General features: G+C 44.9%; 1 protein-coding gene across 1 annotated transcript in view; it reads right to left on the reverse strand.

The window, feature by feature from the left end:
* The window catches only part of LOC123764536 (crustacyanin-A2 subunit), a 124,569-nt gene extending 114,883 nt beyond the window's left edge, over nucleotides 1–9,686 (reverse strand). Inside the window, exon 1 of the mRNA XM_045752510.2 lies at nucleotides 9,299–9,686. Coding sequence (XP_045608466.1) covers nucleotides 9,299–9,454 — 156 coding nt within the window. The 5' untranslated portion in view covers nucleotides 9,455–9,686. The remainder of the gene's footprint in view (nucleotides 1–9,298) is intronic.
* Nucleotides 9,687–25,129: the final 15,443 nt, after the last annotated feature.

Below are 25,129 nucleotides of genomic sequence, written 5' to 3' on the forward strand. Positions count from 1 at the left end.
CTAATCTCTCTCATCTCATTTATTTTTCTTCCAATGTATCTGTTATAAAATTCTGCTAGAATTTACCTACTTAAAATTATGTTAGATTAAGGACCTGCATGAAACCCTGCACGTACTAGTGGCTTTATAAGATTGTAAATACTATGCTATTTATTCTCTCTAACCCAATGTACCTTCTTGTATATAAATAAATAAATAAATCCTTTGAAATGCTTAAACACCCCCAAATTTTAACAAATAATACTTGAAATGCATAAACATCCATTTGAGAAATTAACACTTTGAAATAAACTAACACCTATGTATAACAAATCCTTTGAAATGCTTAAAACCCCTAACTTTAACAAATAACACTTGAAGTGCATAAATGACCATTTGAGAAAATAACTCTTGAAACGAACAAATGAATATGAGACACTGAGTAAACATAAATGCCCTGCAGTAATCATATATACAACTAACAAGATGTATAACTTTACTGCATTAATTGGTGAAAAATATAAAACTTAACATAGGTTATTGAATAAATGGACTCTACGCTTGGCACTTAAACCTAAGAGAGATTTAGTTTAGTTCATTTATTATGCACCCCATACCCATCTTGTGGGCGGTAGTGGAAAGGGTTACAGAGGCACATAATGGGCTCAGGGACTGAACCCCACAATTCATTTAGCTAAGCAAGTTACAATCTGGATGAGCTAGTTACAAAATTCAATATAAGTCGTCACATCAACAATGGGTTCGGGATCGACCACAAGTACAGTTTCTAAATTAAGCAACTGACATATGTGGAGGTTACCTTGAGGTGCTTCCGGGGCTTGGAGTCCCCGCGGCCCGGTCGTCGACCAGACCTCCTGGTTGCTGGACTGATCAACCAGGCTGTTGGACGCGGCTGCTCGCAGCCTGACGTATGAGTCACAGCCTGGTTGATCAGGTATCCTTTGGATACCTGATCAACCTATGTGGAGAGCTAGTGTCACAATTGATATGCTTGTCCTGCACACCGCCCCCCCCCCCCCCCATCCAGTGGGCAGCGGTGGATAAGAGAGATGAATGAGAAAACTTAGTTTGTTAAATGTATTAAGAAAATATGTATAAGAATACAAGACACAATAGGACTTCCTCTAAATTATTTTGAAAAAATATGAGGAAATATAAATTGAGTAAAGGTTAGGTAGGGATGTGTTAAGCTGAGATGTACATAAAATACTGGATAGATAGTGTATAAGTAAACATATATGGGTGATTAAGGTTACGTTAGGTTAAGGGAAGGATGCTCAAACTATACTCTAATAAGAGATTAAAAGCAGAACTAATAAAGGAAAATAGTAATAAGAAAAGGTTAAGATAAGATAGTTGAATATGCTTTTTTATGTAATGTTCCGAAATTATTATGTGTGTAAAAGTTTCTCAAAGTGTCTAAGAGCTTGCAAGAGTTGTGCTAGTTTGTCTAAGTTTATGTAGTGGGTCAAGTTTGAGAGAGTTTATATATACAGAATTACTTGTGAAAGTTTGTCTAAGAGTGCATGTGTTTTTGTCAGAGTTGTATGAATTTCTGGGAAAATAAATGAAAAGTTTATGTTTCAGAGAGAATAAGATGATTCTTAAGTTAAGTTACATTATGTAGGAAAGGTAATTTAAGTTCAGTTAAGTTAGCTAAGCTATGTAAGTTAGGTAATATCGGGATAGGTAAGTTTGACTAGGCAAGTTACATTAGGATAGGCTAGTACAGGTAAGTCAAGTTAGCTTAGGATATGTAAGTTAAGTTAGTAAGATGAGGGTAGATAAGGTATGTTACATTATGTAAGTTATGTTAGTAAGTTATATATGTTGGTTAGGGAAGGGTGGGTAAGTTACATCAGGTAAATTTGAGTACGAATGTTAAATTAGGATAAGTTACTACAGGTAAATCAGGATAGTAAAGAGTTACATCAGGTATGCTAAGTTATGTAAGTTAGATCATATCAGGGTAGGTAAGTTACATTAGGTATGCTAAATTATGTAAGTTAGGTCATTTCAGGTTGGGTAAGTTAGCTCAGATAGGGAGGAATAGGTAAGTTAGACTAGGTAAGTTAGGTGATGTAAGTTAGGTGAGGTTAGGTTAGATAAGTTACATTAGGATAGGCTAGCTCAGGGAAGTACGGTTAGGTACGTATGGGCAAGTTGGGTTGGGTAGATAAGTTATGATAAGTTATATTAAGGTAGTAAGTACAGGTAAGTTAGTACTTGACTAGTACAGGTAAGTTAGGTTAAGTAGGGTTATGCAGAGATGTTCAGAGAACAGTTTAAGATAAAGTAGCTAAGGAAATATATTTTACAGAATAATTATTAACAGAAGTGTAGGTTTGATATGAAGAGTTGATCTAGTTACATAACAAGAGTCGTGTTTTGCGAGAGGTGTGACTGTAAATGTCTTAGTGAAACTGTTTTAGTGTTGACCAGACCACACACTAGAAATTGAAGGGACGACGACGTTTCGGTCCGTCCTGGACCATTCTCAAGTCGATTGTGTCGACTTGAGAATGGTCCAGGACGGACCGAAACGTCGTCGTCCCTTCAATTTCTAGTGTGTGGTCTGGTCAACATACTTCAGCCACGTTATTGTGACTCATCGCCTGCAAACTGTTTTAGTGTTAGCTGTTTCTACATAAAAGTCAATTATTTTACTGATTTATACATGAAGCATACGTTTATTAGTACAAAAAACTGTACATGTTTAGTTTGATATATTACTTAAAGTTGCTTATGTCTACATAATGGATATGTCTTTGTAATTTTAGCACAAACTTTAGTTTACATTTTTCTTGAACAAAGATGCTAGTGACTATTTTCTGGTGTGTGAAGAGGGAGTTTACTTACAGTGAGAGTTAATTTAAAGCACAAAGAAGTTCTAAAGAGTAATTATTTTATATAAAGTCGTGTTAAAGAGTGCACATGTTAATTAAATTATATGGAAACATATTATTGCTGTTTTTAGAGAGATGCTTTAAAAGCGAGATGTTTAAAAAGTTTCTTTGATGAACAAAGTTGTGTTAGAGAACAACTTTGATGTCTTATAGAAAAATTTTGATGCTCAAAGATGTCTTAGAGAACAACTTTGATGCACGAAGATGTTTTAGAAAGTTTCTTTGATGAACGAAAGTGAGTTACAGATTACCTTTGATAACTCTAAGATGTCTTAGAGAACAACTTTGATGCACGAAGAAGTCTTAGAAAGTTATCTTGAAAGAACGAAGGTGACTTAGATAACAACTTTGATGAACGAAGATGTTTTAGAAAGTTTCTTTGATGAACGAAAGTGAGTTACAGATTACCTTTGATAACTCTAAGATGTCTTAGAGAACAACTTTGATACTCTAAGATGTTTCGAAACTGCCTTTGAGGACTCTGATAACTTTTGATGGCGTGAATAGTTTTCTTAGTGACTTTGTGCGTGTTGTAGGAGAATAAAGATGACATGAGAGGGTATCATTTGATGAGTAAACATGCTTCGGAGAGTTATTTAGTTAAAAAAGGATGTAACGACTATGTACGTGCCTATTTTTAAAGTTGAATGAGGCATAATGGTAGTTAAGAAAGTGTTGAAAGGAACTACACTTGACTATTTTTAGTTAAGAGAGGAGGCATTTTAGTTAAGAAACGGTAAGAAAATATGATGAACGTGGCTATTTTCAGTTGATTGACGAATAATTTAGTTAAATGATGATCATGACTATTTTTTTTAGTTGATTGACGAATAATTTAGTTAAGTAATGATGAACGTGACTATATTTTAGTTGATTGACGAATAATTTAGTTAAGTAATGATGAACGTGACTATATTTTAGTTGATTGACGAATACTTTTAGTTAAGAAATGACAAGAGAAAAGACTGTCTTGGTGCATTTGTTATTGTATAAAGTGAACATTTGTTAACGAACAGTGTTAGTAAGAACTAATAAGTTGTTAAACAGAAATACATTGACATATTTGATTGTAAATAAACCTTGTAAATGACTAAATATATAAAACTCTGTAGTAACTTGTGAAGAACATGCAAAGATCATCATGAGAATTTTACAAAAATCACAGAAAAAATGGAGAAACAGGTAAATAATATGATTTGAAGGTGCAGAGAACATGAATAGTGAGAATAAAAGTTGTACAGAGAAGATGGAGAGAATACACAAATACAGTAAGATTATTGGATAATCCCTGATCTTTTACATTCTGGGGAGGGAGGGAGGGTTAGATGAGAGGGGGGAAGGGGGGGCGAAATGCGAGCAGTAGGGGTTGGGGGGAGTTAGGGGGAGGGGGAAGATAAGGGTGTGGGAGTGGGGCAGATAACGGAGGGGGGAAGGTAAGGTGTGATATGACCGTGTGATTATTTAGCTCGTTATTGACTATTTCCATACCTGAGTAAACAAAGGGTGTTACAGGAGAGGATATGCTTACTTTGATAGTAAGATGGCTGGAGCGGGTCTTGATCTGAAATACTAAGTTTGATGAACATTGAACTAAGGCGGAGGACAGGAGTTGGAGCTCGGTAATTGCGTTTTCTTTACTTACTTAATTAGAAGTATGACTGCTTTATATTTTAGGGAAACTTATTAGGTATTAACGATGACATGAGATGGGATTAAAGTGGGGGACCGGAGCTGGAGCTCGGTAACTAAATTATTGTATTTTCCTATGTTAGAAATACATCGGTGTTAAATTTAAGAAAAATTGATCGGGTATTGAGAGAGTTGTAACAGTAAAGTAAGGCGGAGGACAAGAGCTGAAACTTGGTAGTTGTTTGGATCTATTTTACTACGTACAAAATATAGCGGTCTTAAATTTCAGGGAGATTGTACTGTCAGTAAAGAAGTTACGGGGTAAAGTAAGGCGGGGGTAAGATAAGCACCTCCAAAGGATACCTGATCAACCAGGCTGTGACTCATACGTCAGGCTGCGAGCAGCCGCGTCTAACAGCCTGGTTGATCAGTCCAGCAACCAGGAGGCCTGGTCGACGACCGGGCCGCGGGGACACTAAGCCCCGGAAGCACCTCAAGGTAGCCTCAAGGTAAGGACAAGAGATAAGAACTCAGTATGTGTTTTGTTTTATTTTATAGCGCCTGAAAATCAGCGGTCTTGAATCTCGAGGAAATTTATAATTTACTAACGAAGATATATAAGTAAAATAAGGCGGGGACAGGAGCTAGGACTGTTTAACTGCTTTGACCTTATTTACTTCATCTGAAACAGATATGTTTTAAATCTCGAGGAAATTAGTTGGATACTAACGAAGTTGTAATAGTAAACTAAGGCGGGGACGAGAGCTAGAGTTCGGTAACTATATTTTCTTTTCTTACTACGTTCGAAGTATGACTGTTTTAAATTACAGGAAAATTGATTGCTTAATAGCGAAACTACACTTATAAACAACTTACACTCTTGGACCCGTAAAGAGCTGGATCCAAGAGCTAACTTGTGATGAACAGTTAAAATATCTCCTCAAGTCTGTAGAGATTATATATATAACACCGCAGCGCGGATTAAAACTGTGAACAAATTTGGTCTTAATTCCTGTGAAACAGATGAAGATAAATGAGACTGAAATATTTGCCCTTGAACGAGACTCTGACTAATTTTGACATTGAACGAGACTGAAATGATTTGACTTTGAATGAGACGGTGACTATTTTTAAAAAATATCTGAAAACATATATCTAAACTTAGACAAAACTAAAAGTTATGGCTAAGATGTCTATTTTCCTTAACAAACTTCGAAGATATTTGACTTTGAACTAGACTCAGACTGTTTTTGACTTTGAACTAGACTCAGACTGTTTTTGACTTTGAACTAGACTCAGACTGTTTTTGACTTTGAACTAGACTCAGACTGTTTTTGACTTTGAACTAGACTCAGACTGTTTTTGACTTTGAACTAGACTCAGACTGTTTTTGACTTTGAACTAGACTCAGACTGTTTTTGACTTTGAACATGACTGACTATTTGTTAAAAAACATAAAAAATATTCTACACTAAGGCAAAAACTAAAAGTTATGACTAATAAGATGTCTATTTTCCTTAATAAATTTCTAAGAACATATTTTATAAAAATGGTCTTTTTTGACAAATTTATGTCTTAAACTCTTTAAAAAACGTATGTGATGTTATGAACTCTGAAATATTTTTATAAAAAGTGAATTCTGATAATTTTTTAATTTCTTCCATAAGAAACCTTCAAGAACGAATGAGTAAATTTTGCCTCGAATTTTCCCTATAAGAAAACTTTAAGGCAGAATGATTAAATTAAAAAAAACGAATATTTACTCATACGGGTTCATCCCTACTACTACCACTACTGTGGTGGTGGTTACCTGTGGTAGTGGTTATCTGTGGTGGTGGTTATCTGTGGTGGTGGTGTCTGTGGTGGTGGTTATCTGTGGTAGTGGTTATCTGTGGTGGTGGTTATCTGTGGTGGTGGTTATCTGTGGTGGTGGTGTCTGTGGTGGTGGTTATCTGTGGTAGTGGTTATCTGTGGTGGTGGTTATCTGTGGTGGTGGTGTCTGTGGTGGTGTTGGTGACTGTGGTGGTGGTTATCTGTGGTGGTGGTGGCTATCTGTGGTGGTGTTGGTGACTGTGGTGGTGGCTATCTGTGGTGGTGTTGGTGTCTGTGGTGGTAGTTATCTGTGGTGGTGTTGTTGTTGTTGGTGTCTGTGATGGTGTTGTTGGTGGTGGCTATCTGAAGTGTTGGTTAAGTATAAATTATCATCCTCTCCTACTCCCCTACTCTGGCCAGCCAGCAGTCCACTATTTCACCTAATTACGCGCAAAGTATGATATTATTTATTTGTTTAAGTTTCTATAATTATTTACACTACAGAAAAAAAGAGAGAAACGAAACTAAAATGTTAAATTCCGAGTTAATTATTATGATACTGCAAATTTAGTCAAGAGGGGATTGTATTCGCATTATGTCACGCGGCACTCGTTCAATTACAGCGCCCGCAACCCGACCCTGTTGGGCACATACCCAACACCAATTAGTGTTAATTGTTATTAAGTATGTGCACTGATTCCCAACACCAAGTAGCTCACAGACACTCTCACCATCAGACAATCACAGATTTACCGGTAAACACACACAAACCTTCACATGCGCGTTCACAGATATAATGGATTCAATCAGTCATGCTCACAGACACACTCAAAGATTCACTCACAGTCATTCTCACAGATATATCCCCAGGCACACTCACAGACACGCTCTCAGACAAGGTGGTGAGGCTATTGACTCAAGTTTCGCAGCTTTCATAAGGATGTATCTCATATCAAATCTCGCATATCACTCATTTCTTTCTTTCCCTCAAGTCTTCGTTGTGGAAGGTCAGCAGGCTCAACAAGGATTACTGACGTTGCAACATTTTAATACAACCCTCAGCATGTATTCATGATCTCTTCCAAGAGAGAGACAACATTAGAGATCATGAGTCCTGAGAGTACTATCCTTCCTTCTCCAACCCAGGAATGGGAGTAGTTGTACTTTAGACATTGTACTTGCCTCGAGTCCAAGCGTGGGCTTTGACTCTAGGCAAGTACAATGTCTTGAGCCAGAATGATGTTGTGATCACAGATCGCTCCACCTCTCCTTAACTGTTGACACCAAGCCAGTGGTGCCGCCTCTCGTCCTAACTGTTGGTACCAGTGGCCCTCTACACCTGGCCAGTGGTGCCTTGCCTTTGACAACCACAGAAGGCTCCTCCTCTATGATAGGCTCGTCTAAACTACTGTGCCTGCTGTAGGCCGTGGAGACACTGTAAGCTGGCTCTGACTGCAGCAGGCAGTGAAGACACTGTAAGCTGGCACTGACTACTGCAGGCAGTGGAGACACTGTAAGCTGGCTCTGACTACTGCAGGCAGTGAAGACACTGTAAGCTAGCAGTGACTGCAAGTCACAGGCTTATGAAAACTGATTGCAGTTAATTTCATATTGGTTAACTTAAATAATATTGGAATCCAGTTCCTATATTCATCCTGACCCCGTTCCTACAGCCGACCCCCAGGATGGGGGCGTCCGGGGTTCCACCACAAACCCAAGGATCCGAAGTTTGGGGTCCGCCACCGACCCCAGCATAGTCTGGGGTCCGACACTGACCCCAGCATAGTCTGGGGTCTGCCACCGACCCCAGCATAGTCTGGGGTCTGCCACCAACCCCAGCATAGTCTGGGGTCTGCCACCGACCCCAGCATAGTCTGGGGTCCGACACTGACCCCAGCATAGTCTGGGGTCTGCCACCGACCCCAGCATAGTCTGGGGTCCGACACCGATCCCAGCATAGTCTGGGGTCCGACCCCAGCATAGTCTGGGGTCTATCACCGACCCCAGCATAGTCTGGGGTCTATCACCGACCCCAGCATAGTCTGGGATCTATCACCGACCCCAGCATAGTCTGGGGTCTATCACCGACCCCCAGCATAGTCTGGGGTCCGACACTGACCCCAGCATAGTCTGGGGTCTGCCACCGATCCCAGCATAGTCTGGGGTCCGACACCGATCCCAGCATAGTCTGGGGTCTATCACCGACCCCAGCATAGTCTGGGGTCTATCACCGACCCCAGCATAGTCTGGGATCTATCACCGACCCCAGCATAGTCTGGGGTCTATCACCGACCCCCAGCATAGTCTGGGGTCTGCCACCAACCCCAGCATAGCCTGGGGGTCCGCCACCGACGGACCCCCAGGCTATGTCTGAGTTCCGCCACTATCCCCAGAATAGAGTGGGGTCAGCCACCGACCCCAGGATAGTCTGAGTTCCGCCACTATCCCCAGGATAGAGTGGGGTCAGCCACCGACCCCAGGATAGTCTGAGTTCCGCCACTATCCCCAGGATAGAGTGGGGTCAGCCACCGACCCCAGGATAGTCTGAGTTCCGCCACTATCCCCAGGATAGAGTGGGGTCAGCCACCGACCCCAGGATAGTCTGAGTTCCGCCACTATCCCCAGGATAGAGTGGGGTCAGCCACCGACCCCAGGATAGTCTGAGTTCCGCCACTAGTCCCAGGATAGAGTAGGGTCAGCCACCGACCCCAGGATAGGTCTCGTATCCACAATAAACTAATCAAAGAACAGAATACTTTGCAACAAACGTTTCATTAAGTGTTTTAGTAACTTTAGTAAACTTTTAGTAAGTTTAGTAAATACTTGAGTATTTTTTACCCCAAAATTTATATTTTGCCTCAGGATAGCGGTACAAGTCCAAAACTTTTCCTACAGACAGTAGAAAAGTCATTATCCAAGTCTAGCAGCCAACTTTCTGGAGTGGGACTTACCTTGATGGGGTCGAAGTCGGACTTGAGTGTGACATTGGCACAGTTGCCATACTCGAGGAAGGGAGGTATACCCAGAATGGTTTGGGCCTGGGGCACCACACTCACCACCACCACCACCACACACCACACTACCTGGCAGGGGGCCACAACACCCATCTCTCTCCTTTTTCCTAAACTGTTGATGACTTTCCCTAGTGAGTGTTGAGTGAGAGCAGTGGAGGCACTCGTAGGGGGAGTGAGGAGAGTGCCAGGCCAGGGGGGGGGGGGGAACAGTGAGTGTCGTGCAAGGAGACACTCTTGAGTGTGTGGTGTGGGAGGCACTCCTGAGTGCGTGGCGAGCGAGAGACCGAGTGCGTGGTGCGAGTGACACAGCAGGAGTGAGGAACATCTCGTCTACCCTCACCTCAATGCCTTCCCAATCATCTCTATGGCCTCACCTCCCGCCCTCACCACACCCCACCCCACCCAATCCCCCACCACACCCACCTAACCCCACCTAACCCCACCACACCCACCTACAGAAGACAGAAGACCTCGGGGAGACATGATCACAACATACAGGATTCTCAGGGGAATTGACAGGGTAGACAAGGATGGATTATTTAACACGGGCGGGACACGAACAAGGGGACACAAGTGGAAACTTAATACCCAGATGAGCCACAGAGACGTTAGAAAGAACTTTTTCAGTCTCAGAGTAGTAAGTAAATGGAAGAATGCACTAGGAAGTGATGTGGTAGAGGCTGACTCCATACACAGTTTCAAATGGAGATATGATAGAGCCCAGTAGGCTCAGGAACCTGTACATTAGTTGACTGACAGTTAAGAGGCGGGACCAAAGAGCTAAACTCAACCCCCGCAAGGACAACTAGGTGAGTACCTAACCCCACCCCACCTCACAAAAATTTAAAAGAGAGTTATTTCGAACGTATTAAAAAAACTATAGTTAATTACAGAACTCCAGCTCTTGTCCTCCGCCTTAGTTCCATGCCTATATTTCCCTACCAACAGCCCAATTTTCACTGAATTTAAAACAGTTATATTTCATATGTAGTAAATAAGATCAAAACAGTTTCCGAGCTCTGGCTCCTGGTCTCCGACCTCGTTCTCTCTTACAATTGTTTTACTATCAACGTGATATTTTATATTCTGTTTGGCAATAAATCCTCTAATCAAATAAATCTCAAAATAAACAATACCCAAATTTGTAACAAATTAGATGGCAAATTCCTTGGCATTCTCATTGACCACAAGCTTAATTTCCAGGGTCACATTCTAAACATATCAAAAAAAGTTTCAAAAACTGTGGGCATTCTTTCTAAGATCAGATATTATGTACCACGCCCTGCCCTGGTGACTCTCTATTACTCCCTTATCTATCCATATCTCAACTATGGTATTTGTGCTTGGGGCTCTACTACCCAAAATCACTTACGTCCTCTAATTACTCAACACAAAGCTGCTATTAGGACAATATCCAATTCTGGCCCCAGACATCACTCGGTACCCCTACTTAAATCTCTGAATATGTTAGACATTAAGTCACTGCACATTCTCTCATGTGTATTATACATATATAAAACGCTAAACTATAATGCCAATCCTGATCTCAAAAGCTTCATAGAAAGTTGTATCAGAACCCATGAGCATCACACCAGAAATAAATACAGTTTTGATATTCCTAGAGTACGACTTAATCAAACTAGAAATGCTCTACAAATCAAGGGGCCCAGAATGTGGAATGACCTTCCCAACCATGTTAAAGACTGTACCTCTCTCAACCAGTTTAAGTTAAAAGCGAAGCTATACCTAATAAATTCCCTGTAACCTACCTTACCCTTCTATTGTCAACCAATGTCTGTTTTTTTCTTTAAAGAGCGCTGTTTGTCGACATAATTGTATTTGTGCTGCTTTTTCATCTATGTTTTCATTTCTTGTTTTCATTCTACTCATTATGCTCAATTAGTATTAAGCTTGTCATTTAAGTTTATCATGCCCGAAACGCTTTGCGTAATAGTGGCTTTAGGCATTGTATGTACTAGCTCTACCTATAAGTCAACCAATCCTTGTAAATATTTATTGTATGTATGTACCTTACCTAAATAAAATTGTATTGTATTGTATTGTGATTTTCACTAAAACTGAAAAGTCCCAGGGATAACATGGTAGTCCCAGGGATAACATAGTAGTCCCAGGGATAACATAGTAGTCCCAGGGATAACATAGTAGTCCCAGGGATAACATAGTAGTCCCAGGGATAACATAGTAGTCCCAGGGATAACATAGTAGTCCCAGGGATAACATAGTAGTCCCAAGGATAACATAGTCGTCCCAGGGATAAAACATAGTAGTCCCAGGGATAACATAGTTGTCCCAGGGATAACATAGTAGTCCCAGGGATAACATAGTAGTCCCAGGGATAACATAGTAGTCCCAGGGATAACATAGTAGTCCCAGGGATAACATAGTAGTCCCAGGGATAACATAGTAGTCCCAGGGATAACATAGTAGTCCCAAGGATAACATAGTCGTCCCAGGGATAAAACATAGTAGTCCCAGGGATAACATAGTTGTCCCAGGGATAACATAGTAGTCCCAGGGATAACATAGTAGTCCCAGGGATAACATAGTAGTCCCAGGGATAACATAGTAGTCCCAAGGATAACATAGTAGTCCCAGGGATAACAGTAGTCCCAGGGATAACATAGTAGTCCCAAGGATAACATAGTAGTCCCAGGGATAAAACATAGTAGTCCCAGGGATAACATAGTTGTCCCAGGGATAACATAGTAGTCCCAGGGATAACATAGTAGTCCCAGGGATAACATAGTAGTCCCAGGGATAAAACATAGTAGTCCCAGGGATAACATAGTTGTCCCAGGGATAACATAGTAGTCCCAGGGATAACATAGTAGTCCCAGGGATAACATAGTAGTCCCAGGGATAAAACATAGTAGTCCCAGGGATAACATAGTTGTCCCAGGGATAACATAGTAGTCCCAGGGATAACATAGTAGTCCCAGGGATAACATAGTAGTCCCAGGGATAACATAGTAGTCCCAGGGATAACATAGTAGTCCCAAGGATAACATAGTAGTCCCAGGGATAACAGTAGTCCCAGGGATAAAACATAGTAGTCCCAGGGATAACATAGTAGTCCCAGGGATAACATAGTAGTCCCAGGGATAACATACTAGTCCCAGGGATAACATAGTAGTCCCAGGGATAACATAGTAGTCCCAAGGATAACATAGCAGTCCCAAGGATAACATAGTAGTCCCAAGGATAGCATAGTAGTCCCATGGATAACATAGTAGTCCCAAGGATAACATAGTAGTCCCAAGGATAACAGTAGTCCCAAGGATAACAGTAGTCCCAAGAATAACACAGTAGTCCCAGGGATAACATAGTTGTCCCAGGGATTATGTAGTAGGCCCAGGAATAACATAGTAGTCCCAGGGATAACATAGTAGTCCCAGGGATAACATAGTAGTCCAAAGGATAACATAGTAGTCCCAAGGATAACATAGCAGTCCCAGGGATAACATAGTAGTCCCAGGGATAACATAATAGTCCCAGGGATAACATAGTAGTCCCAGGGATAACATAGTAGTCCCAGGGATAACATAGTAGTCCCAGGGATAACATAGTAGTCCCAAGGATAACAAAGTAGTCCCAAGGATAACATAGTAGTCCCAGGGATAACATAGTCGTCCCAGGGATAACATAGTAGTCCCAGGGATAACACAGAAGTCCCAAGGATAACATTGTAGTCCCAGGGATAACATAGTAGTCCCAGGGATAACATAGTCGTCCCAGGGATAATGTACTAGTCCTAGGGATAACATAGTAGTCCCAAGGATAACATAGTAGTCCCAGGGATTATGCAGTAGTCCCAGGAATAACATAGTAGTCCCAGGGATAACATAGTAGTTCCAAGGATAACATAGTAGTCCCAGGGATAACATAGTAGTTCCAAGGATAACATAGTAGTCCCAGGGATAACATAGTAGTCCCAAGGATAATAGTAGTCCCAAGGATAACATAGTAGTCCCAAGGATAACATAGTAGTCTCAAGGATAACATAGTAGTCCCAAGGATAACATAGTAGTCTCAAGGATAACATAGTAGTCCCAGGGTTAGCATAGTAGTCCCAAGGATAACATAGTAGTCCCAATAATAACATAATAGTCCCCGGGATAACATAGTAGTCCCAGGGATAACATAGTAGTCCCAGGGATAACATAGTAGTCCCAGGGATAACACAGTAGTCCCAAGGATAACAGTAGTCCCAGTAATAATATACTAGTCTCTGGGATGATATAATAGTCAAAGGGATAGCATACACCAGAGAAGACACTTGTCCCAGGGATAACACCCTAGTCATTATAGTGATAACAATAATAATAATAATAATAATAATAATAATAATAATAATAATAATAATAATAATAATAATAATAATAATAATAATAATGCACAAAGAAATCACAATAATGTGATGAATCAATGAGAACAGTGACTAGTTTTGTCACCAAAAAAGGTGACACCCCGTGTGTCAACACCGGCAACATTGGGGCTCCAGGATATTTCACAATTCCTAATTTTTGTAGACCAGGGTAATGATAGTGAGAGGTGTCCGTAGGATCATACAGGTGTTGTGCTTTGGAAAAATAGGCGAGATAACAGGAATGTGCCAGGGGGGAAAGTGAATAAATTGGATGAGAAAAAATTGCCCTAGTGTTTACAGTGCGGACGACGGAATTCAAGATGGCCGCTGGCAAGAAAGAAAAACAAAACAGAGCTAGAGTTTGGTGGTTTGAATGAAGAAAGCATTGATATAAGCAGTCTATACAACAGGATGGCAAAATTAGATTTTATAGTGAACTCTCATGTAAAAATAATCAGCAAATTGAGAGATAGTGATGACCACTTGAGTAGCAAAGTATTAGGTCTTGAGGGGTTAGTGAAAGACTTATACAAGGAAAAGAATAAATTTGAAACAAATTGAAAAGCCATGGAAGAGGAAAACAAACTCTTGAAAATAGCATTGGAAGAAGTTAAAGCAAATTTATACGTAAATGACTACAATAGGTTAGGTAAGGAAATTCAACAGGAAAAACAGCTTTTGTCAGAACAGATGGTGGAAGTTACACAGGGAATAGAACAGTGCAAGAAGGATATGCATCTCACCTATACACAAGTGGCAAGGGAAAGGAAAAAAATAGAGGAAACAATAAAAGAAGCCAAACACTGCAGCAACCAGGATATAACACACATTAGGCTGCAAGTCAGAAAGGAACTGGCATCAAAACGGAAATTGGTGCAAAACACAGTTGATCAGAGTAAGTCCCTAATAATTTTTGTTTGCAAAGAAAAGGAGATAACATCTAGGTCAGAAAGAGCTGTAGAAGAAGAAGAGAAAGAAAGTAGTAGATAAAATTGTTGGCCTCGTGAAAGGTCTAACAACCAAAGAGAATGTGTGCGACTACAGGAGAATAGGCAGGTACAAAAAAGGGAATAATCGACCTTTGAGGATCACCCTAAATAGTGCCAAACAGATGGAAGAAGTACTAAGGAATGCTAGAAAATTACAAAGTGATGAGGATGGGAAAGTGTGGTCGTTAAGACGAGATCTTTCAAAAGAAAACAGACAAGCTGAAACTGAACCTTGTAGAGCCAAAACGTCTAAATGAGAGCAGGAATGAAGAAGAAATCAATTCTTTTTGCTACAAAGTGATAGAGGTACGCAAGCCAGTGAAATGGTACAAAAAGGGAAACCAACAAAATCACTAGAGAAAGGGGGGGAGTGAAGAGTAAAGAGAGAGGGAACATGTTTCCAAAAATTGCAGACACCAACATAGGTTGAGTGAGATCAAAGATACTGGAGTTAAGTGACGTAATACAGCTGCAGACACCAGACATTGTTGCACTCACTGAGACAAAACTTGAAGATGATATTTTAAATGAGGTCATATTCCCAAGGGGCATATGTCTGGAGTCGGTCTGGAGACGGGACAGAAAAATTAGGAAAGGCGGTGGCGTTGCTGTGCTGGTGAAAGAACACCTAAAGGTAAATGAAATAATGACTGCCAATCCACAAGAAGTTGACATAATAGCACTAGAGATCTGCAATCAGGATGATAAATTAACGATCATAAATGCATATAGTCCACCGCCATGCAACACATGGTCAAAGGAGGAGATGGATAATAAACGAGAGGGTCTAATAACAATAATGAGTGAGATTATAGTGAGAGCTGATAAAGATAGAACATGACTTGGTAGTCGGCGACTTCAACTTGAAATCCATAGACTGGGAGGCATATGAAGCTAAAACATAGGACTTTTGGACTTGTAGATTCGTAAATCTCATCCTGGAAACATTCAGGTATCAATATGTTAAACAAGCTACGAGGATGAGGGAAAGGGATGTTCCATCCATGCTGGATTTGATATTTACCAGGAAAGAGGAAGAGATATTTGACATTCAGTCCCTCCCTCCCTTGGATAAATGTGACCATGTCTATTTAGGAATAAAGTATGCAATGCGTTATAATCTGGAAGAGAATGAGGTTGAAGCTGTTGAAAAACCTGATTTCAGGAGAGGTCATTATGTGGAACTCAGACATTTCTTTAAGGAATTTGACTGGAAAAATTTGCTGTTAGGACATGAAGTAAATGAGATATATGTCAAGTTTTGTGAAATATATTATAAAGGCACAACAAAATTTATACCAAAGCAGAGATGCAGAACTAGGAAACAAGATTGGTTCAAAAGAAATTGCGAGAGCCTGAGACCAAAAGATTGATTCAAATTTTGACAAAATTTATTCAATATAGGAAGAGGCCAAACCCCCAAACATACCAGCGATACAAAGATGCGAGAAACAATTACAAAGCAGTGAGGAAAGGCAGAAAGAAAATTTTAAAAAGGGATTGCAGACAAATGTAAAACAGAACCAGGTCTATTCCATGAATTCATAAACAACAAACTGCAGGTAAAGGATAATATTCAGAGGATGAAAATGGGAAACAGATTCACGGAAAATGAAAAGGAAATGTGTGAAACATAAAACGAAAAGTTCTAAAGAGTGTTTGTACAAAATGAAATCTTCAGGGAACCAGACACAATAAGAATTCCAGAGAACCACATAGAGGTGTCTAGAGATGAAGTAGAAAAAATGCTCAAGGTGCTAAGTAAAAACAAAGCAGATGGTCCAGATGGAGTTACACCATGGGTTTTGAGAGAGTGTACACCTGAGCTCAGCATTCCACTTCAACTGATTTTTCAGGCATCCCTGTTTACAGGAGTTGTAGCAGATGTGTGGAAAAAGGCTAACATCGTTCCAGTCTACAAAAGTGGCAGCAGGGAAGACCCCCTTAATTATAGACCTGTATCATTGACAAGTGTAATAGTCAAAATATTGGAAAAAATCATTCAAACTAAATGGGGAGAGAGAGTTTTCCACCTGGAGGAAAACTATATAATATCAGACCTTCAGTGTGGTTTTCGACCTGGAAGATCTTGTGTAACGAATGTACTCAGCTTCTATGATCGAGCCACAAAGATTTTACAGGAAAGAGATGGTTGGGTTGACTGCATTTATTTGGACCTAAAAAAGGCTTTTGACAGAGTTTCACATAAGAGGTTGTTCTGGAAACTGGAACATATTGGAGGGGTGACAGGTAAACTTCTAACATTGATGGAAAATTTTCTGATAGAAAAATGAGGGCAGTGATCAGAGGCAATGTATCAGATTGGAGGAATGTCACAAGTGGAGTACCACAGGGTTCAGTTCTTGCACCAGTGATGTTTATTGTCTACATAAATGATCTACCAGTTGGTATACAGAATTATATGAACATGTTTGCTGATGATGCTAAGATAATAGGGAAGATAAGAACCTAGATGATTGTCATGCCCTTCAAGAGGACCTGGACAAAATAAGTATATGGAGCACCACTTGGCAAATGGAATTTAATTTGAAAACAGCCATGTTATGGAATGAGTAATAAGAAAACATAGACCCCACATAACCAATAAATTATGTGAGAAATTTTTAAAAAATTCTGATAAAGAAAGAGATCTAGCGGGGGTTTTAAATAGAAAACTATCACCTGAGGACCACATTTAAGAACATTGTGCAAGGAGCTTATGCTACACTTTCTAACTTCAGAATTGATACATGGATGACAATATACTAAAGAAATTGTTCACGACTTTTGTTAGGCCAAAGCTAGAATATGCAGCGGTTGTGTGGTGCCCATATCTTAAGAAGCACATCAACAAACTGGAAAAGGTGCAAAGACATGCTACTAACTGGCTCCCAGAACTGAAGGACTAGAGTTACGAGGAGAGGTTAGAGGAATTAAACATGCCAAAACTAGAAGATAGAAGAAAAAGACGCGATATGATAGCTATGTACAAAACAGAAACAGGAATCGATAAAATTGATAAGGATGAATTCCTAAGAACTGGAACAAGATAGATGAGAAGGTGGTGGAGGCCAAAACCGTTAGTAGTTTCAAAGCGTTATATGACAAAGAGTGCTGGGAAGACGGGACACCACGAGCATAGCTCTCATCCTGCAACTACACCTAGGTAATTACACTTAGGTAATTACTAGTCCCAGGGATGACACACTAGTCCCAGGGATGACACACTAGTGCCAGGGGTGACACACTAGTCCCAGGGATAACACACTAGTCCCAGGGATAACACACTAGTCCCAGGGATGACACACTAGTCCCAGGGATGACACACTAGTCCCAGGGATGACACACTAGTCCCAGGGATGACACACTAGTGCCAGGGGTGACACACTAGTGCCAGGGGTGACACACTAGTGCCAGGGATAACACACTAGTCCCAGGGATGACACACTAGTCCCAGGGATGACACACTAGTCCCAGGGATGACACACTAGTCCCAGGGATGACACACTAGTGCCAGGGGTGACACACTAGTCCCAGGGATAACACACTAGTCCCAGGGATAACACACTAGTCCCAGGGATGACACACTAGTCCCAGGGATGACACACTAGTCCCAAGGATGACACACTAGTCCCAGCGATAACACACTAGTCCCAGGGGTGACACACTAGTCCCAGAGGCGACACACTAGTCCCAAGGATGACACACTAGTCCCAGGGATGACACACTAGTCCCAGGGATGACACACTAGTCCCAGCGATAACACACTAGTCCCAGGGGTGACACACTAGTCCCAGAGGCGACACACTAGTCCCAAGGATGACACACTAGTCCCAGGGATGACACACTAGTCCCAGGGATGACACACTAGTCCCAGAGGCGACACACTAGTCCCAAGGATGACACACTAGTCCCAGGGATGACACACTAGTCCAGGGATGACACACTAGTCCCAGGGATGACACACTAGTCCCAGAGGCGACACACTAGTCCCAAGGATGACACACTAGTCCCAGGGATGACACACTAGTCCCAAGGATGACACACTAGTCCCAGGGATGACACACTAGTCCCAGGGATGACACACTAGTCCCAGAGGCGACACACTAGTCCCAAGGATGACACACTAGTCCCAGGGATGACACACTAGTCCAGGGATGACACACTAGTCCCAAGGATGACACACTAGTCCCAGGGATGACACACTAGTCCCAAGGATGACACACTAGTCCCAGGGATGACACACTAGTCCCAAGGATGACACACTAGTCCCAGGGATGACACACTAGTCCCAGGGATGACACACTAGTCCAGGGATGACACACTAGTCCCAGGGATGACACACTAGTCCCAGGGATGACACACTAGTCCCAGAGGTGACACACAAGTCCCAGGTATGACACACTAGTCCCAGGGATAACTCACTAGTCCCAGGGATGACACACTAGTCCCAGGGATGACACACTAGTCCCAGGGGTGACACACTAGTCCCAGGGATGACACACTAGTCCCAGGGATGACACACTAGTCCCAGGGACGACACACTAGTCCCAGGAGTGACACACTAGTCCCAGGGATAATTTAGTAGTCCCAAGGATAACATAGTAATCCCAGGGATAACATATTAGTCCCAAGGATAACATAGTAGTCCCAGGGATAACATACTAGTCCTAAGAATAACCTGCTCGTCCCAAAGATAGCATACTTGTCCCAAGGATAACCTGCTCGCTCTAATGATAACATACCAAGACCTCATAGGAATAATCTAAGAAGAACAAGAACAAAATGCGAACCAGAGCCAGGAAGCAAATAAACGCAGCATCACTAGAAATATGCTCAACCCGCATACCCTTCAGTAAACACGTCACTGAACAACTTGAGAATAACACTCCATCATCAGAACGACGAAGACGGCGAGGTACAGGAATATATAAAGCTAAACTAAGTTGAACTAAAGCTACAAGAATCATGCAAAGCCAGGAGAGACTAAGAGAGCAACGGGTTATTAGTAAAATAGAGAGAAAATGGAGTTATTTGTTCTTTTATGTAAAATATTGGTTGCTGCCGCCCTCAGGTGTGTCCAGACGCAGCTGCTGCGGCCCTCAGGTGTGTCCAGACGTAGCTGCTGGCGCCCTCAGGTGTGTCCAGACGTAGCTGCTGCGGCCCTCAGGTGTGTCCAGACGTAGCTGCTGCCGCCCTCAGGTGTGTCCAGACGTAGCTGCTGCCGCCCTCAGGTGTGTCCAGACGTAGCTGCTGCGGCCCTCAGGTGTGTCCAGACGTAGCTGCTGCCACCCTCAGATGTGTGTGGTAGGTACATACCTGGTAGGACTACACACCTGGCCTGCAACACCAGGTAGGACCACACACCTGACCGGCAACACCTGGTAGGACCACACACCTGGTCTGCAACACCAGGTAGGACCACACACCTGGCCTGCAACACCTGGTAGGACCACACACCTGGCCTACAACACCAGGTAGGACCACACACCTGGCCTGCAACACCAGGTAGGGCCACACACCTGGCCTGCAACACCAGATAGGGCCACACACCTGACCTGCAACACCAGGCAGGACCACACACCTGGCCTGCAACACCAGGTAGGGCCACACACCTGGCCTTCAACACCAGGCAGGACCACACACCTGGCAGGACCACACACCTGGCCTGCAACACCAGGTAGGACCACACACCTGGCCTGCAACACCAGGCAGGACAACACACCTGGCACGACCACACACCTGGCCTGCAACACCTGGTAGGACCACTCACCTGGCCTACAACACCAGGTAGGACCACACACCTGGCCTGCAACACCAGGTAGCGCCACACACCTGGCCTGCAACACCAGATAGGGCCACACACCTGGCCTACAACACCTGGTAGGACCACACACCTGGCCTGCAACACATGGTAGGACCACACACCTGGCCTACAACACCAGGTAGGGCCACACACCTGGCCTGCAACACCTGGCAGGACCATACACCTGGCCTGCAACACCTGGTAGGACCACACATCTGGCCTGCAACACCAGGTAGGACCACACACCTGGCCTGCAACACCTGGCAGGACCATACACCTGGCCTGCAACACCTGGCAGGACCATACACCTGGCCTGCAACACCTGGTAGGACCACACACCTGGCCTACAACACCAGGTAGGGCCACACACCTGGCCTGCAACACCTGGCAGGACCATACACCTGGCCTGCAACACCTGGTAGGACCACACATCTGGCCTGCAACCCCAGGTAGGACCACACACCTGGCCTGCAACACCAGGTAGGACCACACACCTGGCCTGCAACACCTGGCAGGACCATACACCTGGCCTGCAACACCAGATAGGGCCACACACCTGGCCTACAACACCTGGTAGGACCACACACCTGGCCTGCAAAACATGGTAGGACCACACACCTGGCCTACAACACCAGGTAGGGCCACACACCTGGCAGGACCATACACCTGGCCTGCAACACCTGGTAGGACCACACATCTGGCCTGCAACACCAGGTAGGACCACACACCTGGCCTGCAACACCAGGTAGGACCACACACCTGGCCTGCAACACCAGGTAGGACCACACACCTGGCCTGCAACACATGGTAAGACCACACACCTGGCCTGAAACACATGGTAGGGCCACACATCTGACCTGCAACACCAGGTAGGACCACACACCTGGCCTGCAACACATGGTAGGACCACACACCTGGCCTGCAACACATGGTAGGACCACACAAATGGCCTGCAACACTTGGTAGGACCACACACCTGGTAGGACCACATACCTGGTAGGACCACACACCTGGTAGGGCCACAAACCTGGTAGGACCACACACCTGGCCTACAACACCTGGTAGGACCACACACCTGGTAGGGCCACACACCTGGTAGGACCACACACCTGGCCTGAAACACTTGGTAGGACCACACACCTGGTAGGACTACATACCTGGTAGGACCACACACGTGGCCTGCAACACCAGATAGGACCACACACCTGGCCTGTAACACAGGTAGGACCACACACCTGGCCTTCAACACAGGTAGGACCACACATCTGGCCTGCAATACCAGGTAGGACCACACACCTGGCCTGTAACACAGGTAGGACCACACACCTGGCCTTCAACACAGGTAGGACCACACACCTTCCCTGCAACACATGGTAGGTCCACACACCTGGCCTACAACATGTGGTAGGACCACACACCTGCCTGAAATACGTGGTTAAACCACACACCTGGCCTACAAAACAGGTAGGACCACACACCTGGCCTGTAACACCAGGGACGACCACACACCAAGCCTGCAACGCACGGTAAGACCACACACCTGGCCTGCAACACCAGGTATGACCACACACCTGGCCTGCAACACATTTACGACCACACACCTGGCCTGCAACACAGGTACGACCACACACTTGGCCTGTAACACAGGTAGGACAACACACCTGGCCTACTACACCTGGAAGGACCACACACCTGCCCTGCAACACATGGTAGGACTACACACCTGGCCTGCAACACCAATCAGGACCACACACCTGGCCTGCAACACACGGTAAGACCACACACCTGGCCTGCAACACATGGTAGGACCACACACCTGGCCTGCAACACATGGTAGGACCACACACCTGGCCTGCAACACAGGTAAGAGCACACACCTGGCCTGCAACACACGGTAAGACCACACACCTGGCCTGCAACACCAGGTAGGGCCACACACCTGGCCTACAACACCAGTTAGGACCACACACCTGGCCTGCAACACCAGGTAGGACCACACACCTGGCCTGCAACACCAGGCAGGACCACACACCTGGCAGGACCACACACCTGGCCTGCAACACCAGGCAGGACCACACACCTGGCAGGACCACACACCTGGCCTACAACACCAGGTAGGGCCACACACCTGGCCTACAACACCAGGTAGGGCCACACACCTGGCCTGCAACACCAGGTAGGGCCACACACCTGGCCTGCAACACCAGGTAGGGCCACACACCTGGCAGGACCACACACCTGGCCTACAACACCAGGTAGGACCACACACCTGGCCTACAACACCAGGTAGGGGCACACAAATGGCCTACAACACCTGGTAGGACCACACACCTGGCCTGCAACACATGGTAGGACCACACACCTGGCCTACAACACCTGGTAGGACCACACACCTCGCCTACAACACTAGGTAGGGCCACAGACCTGGCCTGCAACACCAGGTAGGGCCACACACCTGGCAGGACCACACACCTGGCCTGCAACACCAGGTAGGACCGCACACCTGGCAGGACCACACACCTGGCCTAAAACACCAGGTAGGACCACACACCTGGCCTGCAACACCAGGTAGGGGCACACACCTGGCCTACAACACCTGGTAGGACGACACACCTGGCCTGCAACACATGGTAGGACCACACACCTGGCCTACAACACCTGGTAGGACCACACACCTGGCCTACAACACCAGGTAGGGCCACAGACCTGGCCTGCAACACCAGGTAGGGCCACACACCTGGCAGGACCACACACCTGGCCTGCAACACCAGGCAGGACCACACACCTGGCAGGACCACACACCTGGCCTACAACACCAGGTAGGACCACACACCTGGCCTGCAACACCAGGTAGGGCCACACACCTGGCCTACAACACCTGGTAGGACCACACACCTGGCCTGCAACACATGGTAGGACCACACACCTGGCCTACAACACCTGGTAGGACCACACACCTGACCTGCAACACATGGTAGGACCACACACCTGGCCGACAACACCAGATAGGACCACACACCTGGCCTGCAACACCAGGTAGGACCACACACCTGGCCTGCAACACCAGGTAGGACCACACACCAGGCCTGCAACACCAGGTAGGACCACACACCTGGCCTGCAACACCAGGTAGGACCACACACCTGGCCTGAAACACATGGTAGGACCACACACCTGGCCTGCAACACCAGGTAGGACCACACACCTGGCCTGCAACACATGGTAGGACCACACACCTGGCCTGCAACACATGGTAGGACCACACACCTGGCCTGCAACACATGGTAGGGCCACACATCTGGCTTGCAACACATGGTAGGACCACACACCTGGCCTTCAACACATGGTAGGACCACACACCTGGCCTGCAACACATGGTAGGACCACACACCTGGCCTGCAACACTTGGTAGGACCACACACCTGGTAGGACCACATACCTGGTAGGACCACACACCTGGCCTGCAACACCAGATAGGACCACACACCTGGCCTGCAACACTTGGTAGGACCACACACCTGGCCTACAACACCTGGTAGGACCACACACCTGGTAAGGCCACACACCTGGTAGGACCACACACCTGGCCTGCAACACTTGGTAGGACCACACACCTGGTAGGACCACATACCTGGTAGGACCACACACGTGGCCTGCAACACCAGATAGGACCACATACCTGGCCTGTAACACAGGTAGGACCACACATCTGGCCTGCAATACCAGGTAGGACCACACACCTGGCCTGTAACACAGGTAGGACCACACACCTGGCCTTCAACACAGGTAGGACCACACACCTTCCCTGCAACACATGGTAGGTCCACACACCTGGCCTACAACATGTGGTAGGACCACACACCTGCCTGAAATACGTGGTTGAACCACACACCTGGCCTACAAAACAGGTAGGACCACACACCTGGCCTGTAACACCAGGGACGACCACACACCAAGCCTGCAACGCACGGTAAGATCACACACCTGGCCTGCAACACCAGGTATGACCACACACCTGGCCTGCAACACATTTACGACCACACACCTGGCCTGCAACACAGGTACGACCACACACTTGGCCTGTAACACAGGTAGGACCACACACCTGGCCTACTACACCTGGTAGGACCACACACCTGCCCTGCAACACATGGTAGGACTACACACCTGGCCTGCAACACCAGGTAGGACCACACACCTGGCCTGCAACACACGGTAAGACCACACACCTGGCCTGCAACACATGGTAGGACCACACACCTGGCCTGCAACACATGGTAGGACCACACACCTGGCCTGCAACACAGGTAAGACCACACACCTGGCCTGCAACACGCGGTAAGACCACACACCTGGCCTGCAACACATGTAGGACTACACACCTGGCCTGCAACACAGGTAAGACCACACACCTGGCCTGCAACACATGGTAAGACCACACACCTGGCCTGCAACACATGGTAGGACCACACACCTGGCCTGCAACACATGTAGGACTACACACCTGGCCTGCAACGCGAGGTAAGACCACACACCTGGCCTGCAACACCTGGTTGGACCTGGCAGTGATCACAGTGTATTGAACT

Source organism: Procambarus clarkii, chromosome 79 (assembly GCF_040958095.1).
Source record: "Procambarus clarkii isolate CNS0578487 chromosome 79, FALCON_Pclarkii_2.0, whole genome shotgun sequence".
Lineage (NCBI taxonomy): Eukaryota > Metazoa > Arthropoda > Malacostraca > Decapoda > Cambaridae > Procambarus > Procambarus clarkii.